Here is a 19876-nt window from a genome sequence, read left to right as displayed (position 1 = left end):
CTAATGGTCAGGGGTCCCTTTACCTTTACCTTTTGGTTGATCCTATTGACATCCAACACCCTTTGGGGGGGGGGGTTATTGGGATACGCCGGCTCCCTCGGCCAGCTCCTAATAGTCAGGGGTCCCTTTAACTTTTCAACAAACTTAATAAATAATAATAAATAATTGTTTATATAAATAAATAATTAATAATCAATAAATATTTATTCATTTTATTGATTATTATTTTTAGAGGATGGTAAGAAAAGGGGTTGCTTGTGATCTTATCCGTAAGCCACCTTGTCCCTGGACAGGGGAAAAGGCATATAAATAAATGTATAATAATAATAATCCACTGAACAATAATTCTTAGGCTAATTTGAGGGAAGTCAGGGCAGTCCTGCTTTTCCTGATGGAAGGCAGTATGATTTTTCTTACCTCCTCCTAACCATGTTCTCTCAAAAGCAAGCCCCACTGTCTTCAAGGAAGCTTATGTTCAAGCAAACTTGCAGATATTTATGTGTGCTGAAGGCTTGGAGGCTTCATTGACTGCCTTGGGTTGCAGGGAAGGTTCCTTCCTTTGAAAAATCCCACAGGGTATGTGATTCCTCTGAGGAATGCAGTTTGAAATTTAGGTTTGATTACTGAGAGTGTGGCGAGCTGAACTCCTTCAGAAATCTGCTCTGGAGTTTATTGCCCCATATTTATTTATTCCCATTGCTCCCAGCCAGCCCTGATTTTTATTTTTAAAAAAGGATTTGTTCCATTACAGCCTCCAACCCATTGTTTTAGCAAAGAGAGCAAGGCAAAACCCAACTTAAAAAAACAAACAAAACTCCTTTGTGATAAAGCTTCCAGACATTCACACTCACCCCAAGTGTCCTGGAAATGGCTCTTGTATAATAAAATATCCAGAGCTGATCCCTTAAAAAGACTTTTTCCTGTTTGGTAATGAGTTTTTAAGTATATGCGTGCTTTAGATTAACTGAGAGAATCCCCTTTACATTTCAAAAAATCCCTCTACGTGCATACTCTTAATATTAGTACATCTCTGCCTTTGAAACCATCAGCATTCAAATATGCATTTGCTGTATGTTTTTCTAAAGAGCTTTCCAGATGTACATTCACATTTAATTTTATGTTTTTAGCGTGTTGGGAGGCTCAGAGCTGCATCGTGCCACAGTCCAAGGAACATTATTGGTTTCTATCTTTTCTCTGGGGCAGGCAAGTAGGAATTCTGCTAGAGTTCCTTGTTGTGTGGATTATTGTGTGGATTGTTGTGTGGATTAATCCAAAATGCGGCAGCTAGACTGGAGACTGGGGGCGGCTGCCGAGACCACATAACACCGGTCTTGAAAGACCTACATTGGCTCCCAGTACGTTTCCAAGCACAATTCAAAGTGATGGTGTTGACCTTTAAAGCCCTAAACGGCCTTGGCCCAGTAGACCTGAAGGAGCATCTCCATCCCCATCGTTCAGCCCGGACGCTGAGGTCCAGCACTGAGGGCCTTGTGGCGGTTCCCTCCCTGCGAGAAGCAAAGCTACAGGGAACCAGGCAGAGGGCCTTCTCGGTAGTGGCACCCGCCCTGTGGAACGCCCTCCCATCAGATGTCAAAGTGATAAACAACCTGACATTCAGAAGACATCTTAAGGCAACCCTGTTCAGGGAAGTTTTTAATGTGTGATTTTAGTGTATTTTTGGTTTCTGTGGAAGCCGCCCAGAGAGGCTGGGGAAACCCAGCCAGATGGGCGGGGTACAAATAATAAATTATTATTATTATTATTATTATTATTATTATTATTATTATTATTATTAATATTAATTTTTAAATGGCCATGCAATTCCTACCACGCTGACGGAGCCACATACAGGTGATATAGTGAGAGATCAGTGGCCACAAGTAGATAATTTTCATTCCTGAATTTCAAGAAATAAGAACTGCATAAATTTGTACGTGTGTATAACTTAATTTCTCTTTGTTCATTTTCTCTCTCTGACACACGCATCCATTCACAAGCAATTTATGACTATTTTTTTTTTAGTTTTATTTATTTATTAACGTTCTTATGTTACATTGGTAAACATTATCATATTACATTACAAGGCTTATTATAATACAATTTTCAGCATGTATACTGTCCCTGACTCTCTTACCAGAATACAAAGTTTATATACCTAAAGGAAAAAAAACAAGGACAAAAAGCTATTCCAAAATCATATATGTACCAACACTTTGGACTTCCTGTCTGTCCCGTTGTATATTCCTTTTTTACAAGTGAATGTACTCTTATTATTTTATATTTCTTTACATTTTATCTAATACATTCCTATATCAACACGTACCCTTGATCTTATTTCTCAACTCAGTCTCTCTCCAACAATACAGTGGTACCTCGGGTTACATACGCTTCAGGTTACAGATGGTTCAGGTTACAGACTCTGCTAACCCAGAAATAGTGCTTTAGGTTAAGAACTTTGCTTAAGGATGAGAACAGAAATCGTGCTCCAGCAGTGTGTCGGCAGCAGGAGGCCCCATTAGCTAAAGTGGTGCTTCTGGTTAAGAACAGTTTCAGGTTAAGAACAGACATCCGGAACAAATTAAGTACTTAACCCGAGGTACCACTGTATATGACTATTCAGCACCGGAACCAGTAACCACAGAAAGCTAAACCAGGGGTCATGTTGCCATGATTATATGACCCACTTTTTTGGCAAAAACCCTTCTTGGAACCTCAACGTTGCCCAGATGTGTTTTTTTTTTTGGGGGGGGGGGTTCCTTCATGTTTTATATTGGATCTAGAAGGCAATTGGGCCTGATTCGGCCCGCAGGCCTTAGTCTGCCGACCCATGGGCTAAACTTACGCCAGAGAGCATATGCCATACATTTAAAGCACCTTGTTTTCCAACAAAGGAGCTGTAGTTTATCCCCTAACTGAGCTACAATTCTCAGCACGCTTAACAAGCCACAGTTCTCAGGAATCTTTGGGGAAAAGAAGGTGCTTCAAATTCATCGTTTAACATCTGCATCCTGTTTTCAGCTCAAGGCTGAGTGGTGGTTTTTTTTGTCAAGGTCACCCGATTATTTTTTTGGTGGGAGGAAAGAACAAATTGGTAAATCTGTCTCTCTTTTGCAAACAGATGTCTTCTAAAGGTTGTATCTCCTTGGCTCGGGGGGGCCACAAAACTCCATACCCTCCAACACTTTTCCAATGAAAATAGGGATGCCCTAAGAAAAATTGAGGGACGCAGGTGGCGCTGTGGGTTAAACCACAGAGCCTAGGACTTGCTGATCAGAAGGTCAGCGGTTCAAATCCCCACGATGGGGTGAGCTCCTGTTGCTCAGTCCCTGCTCCTGCCAACCTAGGAGTTTGAAAGCACCTCAAAGTGCAAGTAGATAAATAGGTACCACTCTGGTGGGAAGGTAAACGGCGTTTCCGTGCGCTGCTCTGGTTCGCCAGAAGCGGCTTAGTCCTGCTGGCCACATGACCCGGAAGCTGTACTCCGGCTCCCTCGGCCTGTAAAGCGAGATGAGTGCCACAACCCCAGAGACGACCACAACTGGACCTAATGGTCAGGGGTCCCTTTACCTTTTTAAGAAAAAGTGGGACAGTTCAGGATCAACTCAGAAACTGGGACAGCTTCTGTGAATCCAGGACTGTCCTTGGAGAGTAGGGACACCTGCACAAACACAACTTCCCAACAATCACCCAGGACACACGTACAAAAAGCTGGTATTGCAACACTGGTGGTCTTACCATTAAGAGGCTAAACCCAAACTTAAACAAGGGCTGAATTTAAACCAGGGAAGAGGAACAGCATTCTCTCCCTGTGCTGTAGCTAAGCTATACGTTTTCTTCCCTGTACACGCAATCCAAGTGGGAAATTGCAGATAATTTCAACATGCTGTTAGGAGCGATGCATGCAGAAAAAAACCGGGGTGATGGGAGGAAAACGGATCCTTCACTGTTTTTCTAAGAAAGGAAAACAGGTTTGCCTGACGGCTTGATGACAGTCGTGAACCAAAGACTTGCCCCGTGGCAGCAATGAGCTCCAGGATTCTGACAGGAGCTTCCTTATTTTATTGCTTTTTCCTCCAGGCTCCATTAGTGCCAAGGTCCCTGCAGCATTTCCAGGGAACTCCAATCTGGTAATTTCCATGGGAAAAAATTGGCCTGAGTCAAGCATGACACCGAGAAGCTGTCAGCGAGATGGGCTTTCCCCCTCTGCTTTAAATGAGCATTGTGCATTGCTCTCTGATCTGTGGCTTCCATGGCTAATGTCTGGTCCGTTGTGCCTGATGTCAGCACTTTGGACTGGGACAGGGAGAGAGGAACACATCTGGAACATGGGGGGGGGGAATCATAGCATTATCCGGAAGGAGCCCCTGGCTGCACCCAGTCTGCACAGGGTGGACAGAGCAAATCTGATGAAAAAAAAATTAAGGTTACATATATATATATTTGAGAGTCCCGTGGACTGCAAGAAGATCAAACCTCTCCATTCTTAAGGAAATCCGCCCTGAGTGCTCACTGGAAGGACAGATCCTGAAGCTGAGGCTCCAGTACTTTGCCACCTCATGATGTTGGGAAAGATGGAGGGCACAAGGAGAAGGTTAGCGGAGTCTGTAACCTGAAGCGTATGTAACCCGAGATACCACTGTATTTGTTTTTTATCTTATATTTTGGAAACGTACATCCAGTGTTTTTCCCCTTTAATTTTTTGTGGGGGGGGGGGCAAGAGAGTGGCGACCTAAACTATAGCTTGTTTAGCTTATACGCATATCCGGCACCGCGTTCGACTGTGGAACAGCTCGCCACTGGAGGTGGTGGTGGTGTTGGATCCTCCTTCCTTGGAGGTTTCCAAAGCAGAGGTTGGACGGCCATCCTGCCACGGATTATCTTAGCCGAGACCCCCGCATTGGTAGGAGGTGGAGGGGGCTGGACTAGATGCCCCTGGGAAGTCCCCTTCCAGCTCCACGACTCTATGATTTCCCAACCCCCCTCCCCCCCCCCTTTTCAGCCGCCCTCAGCCAAAGCGCTGCGCTCGGGAGCCGGAAGCGCTTCATTGATTCCAACCCGCCGGCGTTCGAAGCCAAGGCTCGAGAAAACTACACCCCCCAGAATGCCTCGGGCGCCGGCCTCCTTTCCCCACCCCTCCCTTCTGCGCGTGCTTCCCGCGCCTGCGCGCGGCGGCCTTTTCTGCCCGCCATCTTGGCTCCCTTCAGCTGGCGCCGACGCCAAACAAACCCGCCGCCTCAGACGCCGAAGGTGCCCGCCGAGCTCGGGCGGCGCGGGAGGACCCATGGTTTCCCCGGGGGAGGAGCGGCAGGTGGGTCTCCCGGGGAGGAGGAAGAGGAGGAGGTGGGAATTGAGGGGGGGGGGAGGGAAGAGAGCGAGGAAGAAGAGGAGGAAGAGCAAGACCCTCCTCTTCCTCCTCCTTTGAAAGGGGGGAAGGGCAGGCCTGTCGCAGGGAGTTCCTCAGGTCTCTCCTTCCCTGCTTGGCTCTCCTCACGTTTCTGAGTTTTATTGGCGGAAACTTAGGAGAAAAGCTATTTTTCGCTTACAGCATCTCTTCCTCTTTTTTTCTGGCGGGGTGGTGGGAGACAAAATAATTATAATTATTGTTATTATTATTCGTCGCCCTTTCCCTTCCCTCCAACCCCAGTGGGATAATAGGCAGCTCCCTGTTATCTCAGGGAGCTTTGCTTTCCCTTCTTGTGTGTGAAATAAAGGATCGCCTCCCTCCTTCCATTCCACCCCCAGTTTGAATGGGAGCTGATTTGCCTCAGTTCCAGGACTGGTTGTGGCGGCTCCTCTGCAAGCCTCACTTCATCCCCCTCCTTCCCTCGTCTCTCTTTTTTGTGTGTGTGGGAGAAATAATGGCCTCCTTCCTTCCTTCCTTCCTTCCTTCCTTCCTTCCTTCCACCTTTTTGCATCTACATCTCCCGCTGTTTCCAGGTGGATGGAGCTCCCTTCCTACATCGAAGGAGTTCATTACCCTCAATTATATAGGACTGCTCCTTTTCCGCCTGGCTCTCTTCAAACCCCCCCCCCCCCCAATATTTGGGAAGAAGAGAAAATAGGGATACAATCACCATCACCCCTCTTTCCTTTCCATCTCTTCTATCTACTACACCCCCCCCCCCACTGATTGGCTGCGTTAATATTTTATTTCATTTCCCCTCCCCCTTGAATTTTTTGGGGTGTGGGTGTGCTAATGGGGCACAGAAGAGAATATATGTGGGTTATCTGTAATTTCCTCACTCCTGCCTCTCACCCTCTGCTTTCGGGGGAGAATCAAAAAAGACTGAGAACTGTAATTTTTCCTATCTGCCCTCCTCCTTTCTCCGTTTCGATTTGACTGATATTCTCTACCTCTCGAAGTCTCTCCCTCCCCAAATCGCCTTCTTTTCCATATCATGTAATATTTGTGTATATTGTTGTTTGGCGTCGCCTCTCATCGGATTCCACCGCTGATTGGTTGGTGCCTGCTTCTCAATTTATGTGCATTTGGGCCCTTGCTACCTTTGCTCTTCCTTCCTCCCAGCTTCCTTTTCCTCTTCCTTGATTTTGGATTATTTCTCCTTTCCCATGTGTCTCCCTTCCCCATAAAAAAAAAAAGCGGGGTGGCGGGGAGTGATTTGGAGCTGTGACTGTTACATTTCTCCCTGCCTTTCTCCTCTTCAGCCTCCCCATCTGATGATCTTCACATGCATTCCTTTTCCCCAGCCCTTTCCCTTCCCATATATATATATATTCATTCACACACACCTTTGTGTGGGGTGCAATAAGGAAATAACTGCCCCCCTTGTTTAGCACTCCTTGGTAGGTGCTACTTTGCATGCCTGCCTCCCTCTTCCCCAATTCATCTCTGTGGTTTTTATCTTGTTTTTAAGAGCAGGAAAGAAAGAAAGAGCGTTTCTGTGTCCCATCTCCCTCCTCCTTGCCCGCCGTTTGATTGATTTGCTTAGCTGCTTTTTCTGTTCCTGCCTCTGATTCTCTTTCCTTTCCTCCAAGGGGTTCTTGCCAAGTGGACCCATTTCTTTCTTTCCCACCGGATATTCCTCTGTGGCACCCCCTCCTCCCTGCCCCCTTTTCCGGCCTGTCTTCTCTGGGGTCTGCTTTTGTTGGCCCCTTTCCTTCTCCCCTTAATCCTCATTGTCCACCATGGCAAATAGTAGTGGGTAGTTAGTCTGTTGTCGAATGAAATATGCCCCTTTTCCCCGCTTTGGCAGATTCATTCTCAGTGTGGCAGCCCATTTTGAACCCTTTTCCTCACCAAGCCTGCAGCCTTGAGTTTGCCTACTTGTGAGGAAGTTGTCTTGCTCTCGGTTGATTTGACTCTTAAGTAAAATAGGATCTGGTTCTGCACAAATCAGCAGCGTGCACGCACAAATTCAGTGATTCATTTTCCATCTTGGGCGTCAGTTTTTATGGCCATCAAGTTTTAATGCCCCAGCGGCCAGTTCCTACGTAGCATGATGGACCCATCAGGCCAAGGATGGAAAACTTGTGGTCCTCCAGATGTTATTGGCCTGCAGCTTCCATCTTTCCTGACCCTTGACCTTCCAGGCAGGGCCTGATGGAAGTTGTAGTTCGGCAACATCAATCAGATGGCACATTTCCTGTCCTGCATGTACAGTTTGTGTGTTCCTCTTCCTCTTCTCATCAAAGTTGTTTTTTTGCTTTGTTTTCTGGTTCTGTCCTGAACAAAACATGTATAAATTTGGGGTGGGGAAGAGTGGCAAACTCTTCTGAGATCCTTCAATTAAAAGTATTAATTAGGCTGCAATCCTGACCACACTTACCAGAGAGTAAGTCCCGTTGAACTCAGATGGGCTTAATGTTTGATATGCACAGAATTGCACTGTTTGTTAACTAATTGGTATTCAGAGAAAGTAAGCTGGAATCTTTGAGGCTTGGAATTAAGGACACACAGTTACCGTCCTTTTCCATGTATAAAACCATGTTTTTTTACTTTAAAATTATGTGAAAAACTGTTTGTCATCTTATACACGGGGCAATCTCCCCCCTATTTTCGTAAACTGGAGTCCCTAAATTGGAGTCTTATACATGGGGGTGTCTTATACATGGAAAAATACGGTAATTTTTGACACTTGCTTTGGCTCTGGTTTATTACTTTAAAAAAAATGGGAAGAAGAAACGGCAAATACGAAAGCTGACCTTTTCTTCTCTGCACAAGTAGCGTCTTGTTCATTAAGTCATCTCTTCCTTCCACGTGTCATAAAGAAGGTTTTGGTAACAGGCAAATGTATTCAAGTTTAATTGCTCAACTAGTTAAGATGTAGCTGATCTGTTTTAAAATCAAAATCCTTAGATCGGTGGTAACTGTTTTTGCGCTGCCAAATCCAGAAGGTTTATCCGTCACCTGAGGGCCTTGCTGCCAGTGTGTGGGTGTGGATATGCTGTTTAGATAGCTCCAGGGGGCTATTAAGGCTGAACTAACCATTAACCCCTACCGCCCATCGCTATGTGGAGGAGGGCCCCAGCCAGGTTTGCAGTGGCTTAATGAGGACTGTGATTGTAGTACTATGTTAGTATCAAAAGGTAGGGTGTGTGGGGTTTTAGGGGAGGGGGAATATCTCTGGTGGGGGACATGTTGTGCTTTTCAGGGGTGCCTTGTCCACCTTTGGTCCCCACCCTGCACTCAGCCTCCACCTGTGGCTCTTAGAATTATTATTATTATTATTATTATTATTATTATTATTATTATTTATACCCCTCCCATCTGGCTGGGTTTCCCCAGCCACTCTGAACGGCTTCCAACTGAATATTAAAAACAATACTGCACCATACATTAAAAACTTCCCTAAACAGCGCCGCCTTCAGTTGTCTTTTAAAAGCAAAATAGTTGTTTATTGCCTTGACATTTGCTGGGAGGGCGTTGCACAGGGCAGGCGCCACTACCAAGAAGGCCCTCTGCCTGGTTCCCTGTAACCTCACTTCTCACAGCGAGGGAACCACCAAAAAGCCCTTGGTGCTGGACCTCAATGTCCGGGCTGGATGATGGGGGTGGAGACGCTTCTTCAGGTATACAGGACCAAGGCCGTTTAGAAGCTGTTAGCATGTGACATCAGCCACACCATGGTAAATAGATTTGACTGACCAGCTAAACCAGGTGAGGGTAGCTGATGGGTGTCAAACCCTCGGTATGTTGGGGACTTCCCCTGCATGTGGAGACAGGCTCTGGCGGATCGAGCAGGCGAGGCCAGTAATGGGTCCAGTTGTCAGAAGGCAGTTTCTGCATGTTCTGTAGAGCAGGGGTAGTCAACCTTTTTATACCTACCGCCCACTAATGCATCTGTCTTGATGGTAAAATTTCCATTCCGCTCACCAGTGCTCAATGGAAGGAGGATTCAGCTTGTGCCGTAGAACCCCCTACCGCCCACCTAGGATCCTGAAACGCCCACTAGTGGGCGGTAGGGACCAGGTTGACAACCCCTTCTGTAGAGGGAAGTGAGGGGCAGATGGGGCTTGTCTTCTTTGCTTACCCCAGCAAATTATTTGTCAAAATTACAAATACCTAAATACAGGCGGTCATTTACCCTCGCTTGATTCAACGTGCTGCCATCTGCCTTACTGCAGGGCAGATTCAAGGGTAAACCATACGTGGAACGAGTCTGCCCCTGCTATGCAAAAATCTCCAAATGAATCCGAACTTCAATGTCTAAAATCCCTGGTAGAGGACAAGGATCCTGAGATCACGTTAAGGGTAGCCAAATTCTGTGCGAATGCCATAAAACTTAGGGAACAAGCTACGCTATCATAATGATTAAGGCCTTAAATGATAATTTTAGGTTATATGTTAGTGACTAAGTTTTAATTTATATATTTTTTTAACTGTTGCTATATCTGTAGTGTCCCTGGTATACCTAATTGCAAATTCAAATGTACCCCTATCATGTTTTATGACTTCCTTGATATTGTATGTGGGCTGGAACTGGTCTGTGACCGAAATAATAAAATTCAATTCCCTTTCCGCCCACCAGTGCTCGATGGAAGGAGGATTCAGCTTGTGTCGTAGAACCCCCTACCGCCCACCTAGAATCCTGAAATGCTCACTAGTGGGCGGTAGGGACCAGGTTGACAACCCCTGCTGTAGAGGGGAGTGAGGGGCAGATGGGGCTTGTCTTCCTGGTAAGGGAGCCCATCTTGGAGAAGGAAGGAAAGCTCTGATCCTAAACCTCTTCTGTGTTGCGGGATATCTTCAGGAGAAGAAGGCTAAGGAGTAAAAACCCTACACGAATTGGGAGTGGAGTCCCTAGGATGGTACTTGTGCTCCTTCTGGCAACCCCGGCTGCCAAGCTGGTGCCTAACGAATGGCTTGCCTTTCCTTTGGACCACATCAGCAAGCCCGAGAGGGGTGCCCTGTCATCTGGGCACTCCAGGACCTCCATAACACAGTGCCCAGGCTTGCGCCCTAATGCCCGATTTTCAGCTGTGTTTGTATTGTATTTCGCCTCTATTGATGCATTCTATTTTTATATCTCGTGTGCTGCCTCGGGTCTGCTGTCTTAATAAAATTAATGAACAGATCCTTCCCTGCCATGAGACACTTGGCATTGGCTTTTCTCAGAGTTTGGTAGGGCAACAGTCCTGCTGTCGTTGTGTGTCCTGCAGACAGTCGTGCTAGGAGGGAACTTGTCCATAGGGGGAGACTAGGATGCTGCTGTATCTGGAAGCCAAAGTCCTAGGGGGAGCGGTTGAAAGAGCTGGGCATGGTTTTCATCTGGAGAACAAAAGTTTAAGGGGAGATCTGGTCAAGAAGTCCTTACCTGGAGGACCATCATGCAGAGGGCGGAGCAAACTTGTTGCTCCAGACCAGACCAAATGGGTGGAAGATCGCAGGGAATCTGATTTTGGCTAAGCATTAGGGGGAACCTGCTAATGGTATGAACTATTCAGCTGTGGAACGGTCATCTTCAGGAGGCAATGGGCTCTTTTTCACTTGCGGTTTTGAACCAGACAGCAGGTTGGTGACAATCTGCCAGGGATGCCGCAGTTGCAGACTTCTGCCGTGATCCAGGGCTTTGGGCTAGATGGCCTTAGATGACCTTTCCAGCTCTTACCATTCAGCATCGGTCCTGTTGCTGGCATTTCCTTCCTGTACTCCAGTGGCTAGTTTTGTGAGGGTTTTTTTTTTCTTTTTCTTTTGCTGTCTATGGGGTCCATGAAAGATGAGTGGACATGAGATGGGTCTCTTTGCTTCCACAACACTTTGGGAGTCTGGTGCCATGTAAAACAGGTCTTTTAGGTTGACCCAACCTAAAGCACCATTGGAGCACCATTTCAAAAACAGCAATAGTCTCATCACCTCCATTTTCTCTCTCCGTGTTATATATGCCTTTAATTTCCTCTTAAGAAATATTATAATTATAGTTTTCTCCCCCCTCCACCCCCCTGAGCTTTGAGATAAAAGGCAGGCAAGGGCTGTTAAATCTCCTGCATCTCATTTGCACCAGTATTTTATTTGCTTAACATTGTTGGCTGTAAATAATTGATTGTTTGGGGATTTGATTTCTTAATTGGTTTAGAACTGAGTCTTTTGGTGTTTCAGAGCAGCCCAGTTTTTCACTTCTGGTAAACGAATGCACCCTGCTGTTCCTGCTCCAATCTGACCCTTCTGACCTCCCGCCCCCGATTGAGCAGAAATAAGCATGATGATGGTACATGAACAAGAAGCAATGGTATATATATTTTCTACATGAAGTGTCTGTGTGGGAATTAAAGGAAAGTAAATTAGGGACGCGTGACCCTGCACAACAAATCAGGACTGCAACTGCCATCATCACCACCTCCTGATCTGGGGCTGATGGAAGTTTGAGGCCCACTGATTTGCCATTCCGGCTTTGCAATCTAATATAATATATAATATAACCAACCCAATGAAAAGCTCTAAAGTAAAGAGACAAACGATCCCGCCCTCCTGCTCTAGGTAAATCCATTATTTTTTCTTTAGTTTGTTTTAATTTGCTGCATTAATTTTTAATGCTTCGTATTTATTTATTTTAAACAGTACGCTTCTTGTTTTTACTGCTCTGCTAGCTGCCTTGGGAAAATAAACGTAGGTTGAAGGCACAGCATTTAAACTGCACAAACAGAGAAATCTCAGTACTGTACAGTCATACCTCGAGTTACAGCTGCTTCAGGTTGCGTTTTTTTGGGTTGCAGACCGCTGAAACCCGGAAGTATCGGAATGGGTTACTTCCGGGTTTTGGCTTTCGCGTATGCGCAGAAGCGCTAAATCGTGCTTTGCGCATGCACAGAAGTGCCAAATCGCAACCTGCATGTGCACAGCCATGGATCGCGAACGCTGCAGGTTGCAAACGTGCATCCCGCATGGATCACGTTCGCAACCTAAGCCTCCACTGTACAAAGGACGGGTCACAATTTTGGTTTGTGGGTGTAGCAGCCATTTGTGCCCTGAGCTTTTGACTTGATTTCCTCCTCTCATGTGCCCCAGTCCCCTTCCTGGCTTGTGACCTGGTGTAGCATAGAGGCTCATAGACTGAGCCATGAATGATGAAGTCCCAATTCAGATCTTGCCTCTATCATGAATTCACATGGCGGCTTTAGTCAAGCCAATTTCGCTCTGTCTCTTTCTCTCTGCATCTCTGCCTCTGTCTTCCTATCTGCAGTTTGGAGGATAATGAAAGTGACTTACTTTACGTCTGTGCCCATTCCTGGATAGAGAGAGAACCTGGCCACAGTTGTCTATATATTGGTAACTGAGCTAGGCGGACGAATGGTCTGTCCCAGTATAAGGCCAACTTCCTGTGTTCTCTAACTCAAGTTTTGATGAAACATACCCCTTTTGAGGTGGTTCCACAGTCCCAGAGAGTCTACACAGGCCAGATTTCTGCAGCCCACTTCCTTCTGGTCCCAACATGCCCTTGGGGAAAGCGAGGCAGAGAGACCCCTTTACCTTTGTGCACCAGGGACTTTTTAAACCACTGTTAAATTCTTCAAACTTTGGTCCCCCCTCTAAGTGGCACAGGCGCCTGGTATTGCTTTGGTGGGTTAGCGTTTGGAAGCCTGCAACATCAGCCTGCTTTTCTCTTCATTTGATTTGTGTCCATTTGCAGGGAGGCTGAGCTCCGTGGGAGCAAACCGACCGGGGAACAATGCCTGTGTTGTGGCCGACCCTGCTGGATCTCAGCAGGGATGAATGCAAAAGGATCCTTCGCAAACTCGGTATGCCTACGGGGTTCTTTGCTGGGGGGGGGGGGGACGGGTCGTCTTCTTTACACCGACCTGACACTGGCTACACATGTCTGAATGAGATCTGGGTCCCCAAGATGGACTGTAGGAATGAAGGGACCTTCTAGGGTAATGCTAGAGGACCCCCAAAAACGTGTTTCATCTGAATCGATGTCAGTACAGTGGTACCTCCAGTTGCAGACACTTCAGGTTACAGACTCCACTAACCCAGAAATAGTGCCTCAAGTTAAGAACTTTGCTTCAGGATGAGAACAGAAATTGTGTGACAGCGGCAGCAGGAGGCCCCATAAGCTAAAGTGGTGCTTCAGGTTAAGAACAGTTTCAGGTTGAGAACGGACCTCCAGAACAAATTAAGTTCTTAACCCGAAGTACTACTGTAGTTAAGTCTCTGTCTCATCAGGGACTTTTCCCTGTGCTAGCTGACACTATGTTAATCAGCAAAGGTTTGAGGGTTGTTGTACATTTCCGAGCACAATTCAGAGTGTTGGGGCTGACCTTTAAAGCCCCAAATGGCCTCCGTCCAGTATACCTGAAGGAGCGTCTCCACCCCTGTTGTTCTGCCCGGACACTGAAGTCCAGCACCGAGGGCCTTCTGGCAGTTCCCTCCCTGCGAGAAGCCAAGTTACAGGGAACCAGGCAGAGGGCCTTCTCGGTAGTGGCACCCGCCCTGTGGAATGCCCTCCCACCAGATGTCAAAGAGAAAAATAACTACCAAACTTTTAGAAGACATCTGAAGGCAGCCCTGTTTAGGGAAGCTTTTAATTTTTAATAGGTTATCGTATTTTAGTGTTTTGTTGGAAGCTGCCCAGAATGGCTGGGGAAACCCAGCCAGATGGGCAGGGTATAAATAATATATTAGTAGTAGTAGTAGTAGTAGTAGTAGTAGTAGTAGTAGTAGTAGTATTGTCTCCTTTTTGGTTGTTATTTTGTGTTAGTGACAGTATGTAAGCATGTGGTGGAAATTTTCCCACTGCTGTATTTTCCCTCCATTAAAGGTTTCCTGTCATAAGTTGGACAGCCACTTATCAGGGATGCTGGAGATCGCTGGTAGTGAACCTATGGCCCTGCAGATGTTGGGGGACTCCTTCATCCCCGACCAGCATGACCAGTGGTTAGAGGCAATGGGAATCATAGGCTGGCAATACCTTGAGGGCCATAGGCTCCCCCCTGATGTTGCAGAGGCAGATTTTCCCGCACGTGGTTAGACTAGAGGGCTTTTGAGGTCCCTTACAACTCTATGATTCTGTGATCTTTTTATTGATCTCTTTCCCCCCCTCCCATGTATTGTTCACTTTTAATCTTTCTCCTTTCTTTTATAGAATTGGAGGCATATGCCGGTGTCATCAGTGCCTTGCGTGCTCAGGGGGATCTCACAAAGGAAAAGAAAGACATCCTTGGAGAACTCTCCAAAGTGCTTAGGTAGATGGAACATACTCATTTGTGCCCTGCCCATTCAACCCCACAAAGGAGTGGCTTGCAATACAACAAAGTACTACAAACCTTAAATGCTTGAAACCCATTAATTCATGCAAGTTTAAAAGCTGCAACGAACAGCACCAAAAAATAAGCACATATATCTAACAGCCAACGGACTGGCAGACTAGCTTAGTTTGCACTGGATTGCTGTTATTTTCAATAGAAGGTAGCAGAGAATTCCGCAGAACAAGCGCCATCACCAAAAAGGCCCTGCTATTCTTTTCTTTCCTATTTATTGATACAGTGCCTGACTTGCCGTATGCCGTATGAAAGCTTCTCTTTATTAAATTTAGAACCTCCCCTTTAAGTAATATATAGCGTGGCTTGCACAATGGTCAATTAAAATAACATCATAAAATAACACGCCACAGGAAAAAACGAAAACACCAACCAGTGCAGCACAAAGCCAATTCAGGGCAAAATGCTTTTTAGAAGATGTTAAATGCAGCTGTCTGCTCCCAGTGGGTACCGTCTTTGTTGCTGACCTAGAGAAAATTAAACATGACCATCAGTTACAATATAAAGGAAGACCGTGTCCGTTAAGGATGGTGAATCCTTGGCAAACCATGGTGTCTATTTATTTCCCAAACGCAGTCAGCAGTATCCAGTGGTTCTGTCAGTGCAAGGATTTATGCTTCTGCAGCGATAATTTCTCGCCCTCCTTTCCCCATGTGCACCATGTGCCCTTTCCAGATCTGCTCCAGAGGGTTGGCGGAAACCCCAGAACAGATTTGGGGGTGCAAGCAGAAATCTTTACATTGACGGAATGCGGCATTTTGCACTACGCTGGATACTATCCACTGTCTGGCTGTTGATGCGTCCCAAAGGCAATGGCTGGTTGTTGATGGCGATGGAAACTTGCAGAAGTCCATTTGAGGAGAAAGGGACCACATGGTACTCAAGAAGACTAGATGGGGAATAAAAACTCGGTCTCGATAAAGGTCCACAAAATGCGTAGACTCAAATGCATTTTCAGAACTCCAGTTGAGCAATCTCAGGGAACCTCTTTTGCTAAGGATGACTTCCAAGTTGGCCACAAAGTGCCCTGGGCTATTGAATGTTAGGTTTGTTCCGCTCGTTATTTTTGTGTAGAGACAAGCTTGTTTGTCTGACGAAACAGAAGGGCATTGGGGGACGATATATATCGCATTGAAGTCTGGACAGTTGAACCAGTCTCTGCTGGCAAGGCTAATTAAGCTCCATTATAGCATTGCTTTTGACAGCTATCCATTTCACTTTGATTTTTAAGGCATTCAAAGCCTTCTGGCTTGTACCTCTGTGTCTAACACTTCGGTGTCTTTCAACAGCATTTCAACAGAAAGGCATCGAGCTGAAGTTCGAAGGGCTGTCAATGATGAGCGATTGACGACGATTGCTCACAAGTAAGGAGGGGGACGTATTATAATCCCTTTAAGTTTTTTTTTTTTAATTAAGAAATGCAAACGATTAAGTGATATACAAATGTCTGAGATGAACAAATAGAATACCACCTTTGGTTTTCAGAAGTTAAACTTGCAGCCATGCATGAACAGGTAATATCACAAAAATAACACTGCATATTTGGGATTTGGAAAGAATGAGTTGCTATGCCGTTGCTTTATTTGTTTGTTTTTATAAGCCACGTTTTCATATAAAATATCACAAGGTGTAACAGTATTATAATTTTTTAAAAAAGCAGGCACACCTGTGAGAGCTGGTGGACGAGGAATCTTCAGTTCAAAAGGCCCATCTGAATAATACAGTTTTTAGAAGGTGTCTGAAAATGAGCAAGGATGGTTCCTGCTGAACCTCTAGTGGCAAGGAGTTTCGCAGACCCAGGGCTTGCTACACTAAAGGCTCGGTCGGCCCCTGGTAAAAGCCAACTGAACCTCAGGAGCAGGTTTTGGGAGGGGTGGGAACATAAGCTAAATTCATATAGGTATGTCCTTCCAGCATGAGGTTTGAGTGATAGGCGGTGACTTTTTTTAGAGGTGAAATGATTGAGAACTGTCATTAGCATTACCCTTGCTTGGCTCTACCTCTGGTTAACTCCAATGGGCCAGTTTTTCTGCAAGAACACTGCTTCTGGTTCTTTCAAACCTACTCCCAATTCAGCAATCAAAAGGGACATCTCTAGATGTCTCTTTTCAGTGTATTTTGCCCTGTGATAATTGACACTTGCAATCTGCTAAACAGTACACTTTTAAACTATGGTGTATTCGCTGAAGTACATGGACTAGGACCCAGGACATTTGGACTTGATCAATTCCCTCTCGGAATATCTCAAAAATAAAAAAAAGCGCTCAGCACCTGTGACCTGATCCTTTTAACCGGAAAAGTGAGGCACCTTCCACATGCAAAACAGGTGCCTTGCAGCTGAGCTATGGACCCTTCCCATCCCATGAAATGACCATATTCTGAATAAGCCCATTGGTCTCTTTCACCCAGTAAATTAGACTTTGACCTCTCACCAAGGTTTCGGTCAGAGGCCTTGCTAATGGAGATCATAGCTGTCAACATTTCCCTCTCCTTGCGAGGAATCTTATTCGGAATAAGGGAATTTCCCTTAAAAAAGGGAAAACGTTGACAGCTATGATGGAGATCCATTTTCAGCAGAAGGTTCTAGGATCTGGGACTGTCAACAAAGTGTGTGCTCTACCCTGTAGCTAGATGTTTTCCATTTCTGGGTGAATTTACAGTCCACCCCACCTGGCGGTGGATTCGGGGAGGTTCATGACACCTGTCTGGAGAGAGATTTTCTGCTTTGAAAGACCTATTTAGGAATGGGAGAATGACTTGGAACGGACAGTTTACAGACCTGCGTGTTTCTCCTTAGTATGTCCGGGCCCAACAGCTCTTCTGAGTGGTCTATTGAAGGCCGCCGCCTCATCCCTCTGATGCCCCGGCTGGTTCCCCAAACCGCTTTCACCGTCACGGCAAACGCGGTTGCCAACGCGGCGCTCCAGCACAACGCAGCTCTCCCTTCCCCAGCAGAGACAGGAAGCAAAGAAGGTGAGGGTAGGTGGCCTTTCTCTCTTTCGGATATTGGGAATGGGAGAAGGATGCTCTTAATGCTTTGAAAGGGACACCGTGCCTAGGCCTTCTACCGGGGATGCGGAACCTCACTTCCTCAAGCTGTTGCTGGGATACAGGTCCCAGCAACCCTGATGATGGCCTCTGAGAACATCAGAGAAGCCTTCTGGATCAAGCTAATGGCCCATCTCGTTTGGTTTCCTGTTCTCACAAATGCCTGTGGGAAATCCACAAGTTCCAGCAACTGGACATTCAGAAGCATTGCTGCCTCCAGCTTGTGGAGGCAGGGCAGAGCCCTCATGTCCAGCAGCCATCAATAGCCCTCTCCTCCAGAAATTTGTCTCGCCAGAGTGGTGCATGCTCTATTATCTCCCGCTTGGACTAGTGCAATGCGCCTACGTGGGGCTACCTTTGAAGGTGACTCGGAAACTGCAATTAATCCAGAATGCGGCAGCTGTACTGGTGACTGGGAGCGGCCCCCGAGACCATATAACACCAGTCCTGAAAGATCTTCATTGGCTCCCAGTATGTTTCCAAGCATAATTCAAAGTGTTGGTGCTGACCTTGAAAGCCCTAAGCGGCCTCAGTCCTGTATACCTGAAGGAGCGTCTCCACCCCCATCATCCAGCCTGGACACTGAGGTCCAGCTCCGAGGGCCTTCTGGCAGTTCCCTCGTTGCGAGAAGTAAGGTGACAGGGAACCAGGCAGAGGGCCTTCTTGGTAGTGGCGCCTGCCCTGTGCAACGCCCTCCCAGCAGATGTCAAGGCAATAAACAACTATTTTACTTTTAAAAGACAAATGAAGGCGGCCCTGTTTAGGGGAGTTTTTAATTTTTGATGCTGTATTGTTTTTAATATTCAGTTGGAAGCTGCCCAGAGTGGCTGGGGAAACCCAGCCAGATGGGCGGGGTATAAATAATATATTATGATGATGATTATTATTATTATCATTATCATTATTATTATTATTTTGTCTAATCCTCCTTTAAAGCCATCGTAACCATCACTGCCTCCCGTGGGGCTGATGGGAGCTGGACTCTCGATCCTTAAACCTTTGCCATCTATATCAGGGCCCCTCTTACCACTTGTATAGAAGGCCCCAACCTCAACCCAACTGCACTGGCTGCCAATTAGTTTCCGGGCCCAATTCGAAGTGATAGTTTTGACCTATATGTAAACGGCTCAGGACTGCCTCCCCATATGATCCAACCTGGACCCTGCGATCATCATCTCAGGCCCTTTACTGTGTGCTTGCTCCAGAAGACGTCTGACGGGTGGCAGTATCCTCGAGCCAGTCACTGCCTCTCAGCCTAACATACCTCACAGGGTTATTGTGGAGGCAGACTGTGTGTTCCACCTCTTGCCCCTTGGAGTGTAGGCTGGAGATGAATGAAGTAGACAGAGGAAAACGCTTCGGTTTACGCATCATCCTATTCTTCTCTCTCACTCTCTTCAGTGGTGGTTTGCTATTCCTACACAAGCACCACCTCAACCCCGACGTCCACTCCAGTCCCGAGCGGCAGCGTCGCGACCGTGAAATCCCCCAGGCCCGCCAGCCCGGCTTCCAACGTCGTCGTCTTGCCAAGTGGGAGCGCCGTTTACGTCAAGAGTAAGTGACACCAAGGAAAAGGAGGGCCAGCCTCCTCCAGAGGCAGATGAGGTCTTGAGCATGGCTTGGGGGTTCTTTGATTTTGAATGTCATACGCCAGGCCTTCCCCACCACTGCTCACAATGTCCTGCAAACCTTGGTAGCTGCCCTTTGGGCTTGGCAAAAATGAATGGATGGATGTAATAATGTGTTTGAAACAGCCAGCAGTTTGAGCTGTGTAAATGGGTAGATTCAGAGATGCTGGTTGGTAAGCATTGGTCAGTCTCCTGGTCAGTGGTGCAGCCAAAGTCCAGGCCCCCGGAGCTTGGGAGTGTGTGGGTGTCTCCAAATGACCACCTAGAGAGTAGCAGGGTTTGTTTTTTTAAAAAAATAATTTTTATTGAGTTTTCCATTTTAACAATCAAATCACATTAAATATTCCAAATTATACATATACATTTCAAATTATCCTAATATTCTGCCGAATTATAATTTTTTTTGCTAGGGCTTCCCATGCTTCGAGTTCGGGGGGACTCATCTCATATCTCTGCTGCTTTTAATAGTCATTTCTAATTGTTCC

General features: G+C 46.3%; 1 protein-coding gene across 15 annotated transcripts in view; it reads left to right on the top strand.

Moving 5' to 3' along the window:
• Nucleotides 1–5157: 5157 nt before the first annotated feature.
• The window catches only part of EMSY (EMSY transcriptional repressor, BRCA2 interacting), a 45982-nt gene continuing 31263 nt past the window's right edge, over nt 5158–19876 (top strand). For 7 of the 15 annotated variants that reach the window (XR_014563556.1, XR_014563557.1, XR_014563558.1 and 4 more), the window contains exons 1-6: nt 5158–5308; nt 13086–13194; nt 14541–14640; nt 16005–16079; nt 17513–17694; nt 19165–19317. Coding sequence is in view for 10 of the 15 variants with exons in the window: in XM_083736049.1 (XP_083592175.1) it covers nt 13125–13194; nt 14541–14640; nt 16005–16079; nt 17513–17694; nt 19165–19317 (580 nt within the window). In the remaining 5 variants the exon portion in view is untranslated. Of the gene's footprint in view, nt 5309–11557; nt 11688–13085; nt 13195–14540; nt 14641–16004; nt 16080–17512; nt 17695–19164; nt 19318–19876 lie in introns of all 15 variants that reach the window. The other 8 variants (XR_014563554.1, XR_014563555.1, XM_083736050.1 and 5 more) reach the window with 3 other exon arrangements.

This window comes from Podarcis gaigeae (genome assembly GCF_964106915.1).
Source record: "Podarcis gaigeae genome assembly, chromosome: 4".
Taxonomy (NCBI): domain Eukaryota; kingdom Metazoa; phylum Chordata; class Lepidosauria; order Squamata; family Lacertidae; genus Podarcis; species Podarcis gaigeae.
Note: the sequence above shows the minus strand (reverse complement) of the source record. Positions and strands in the feature narration are given on the sequence as shown.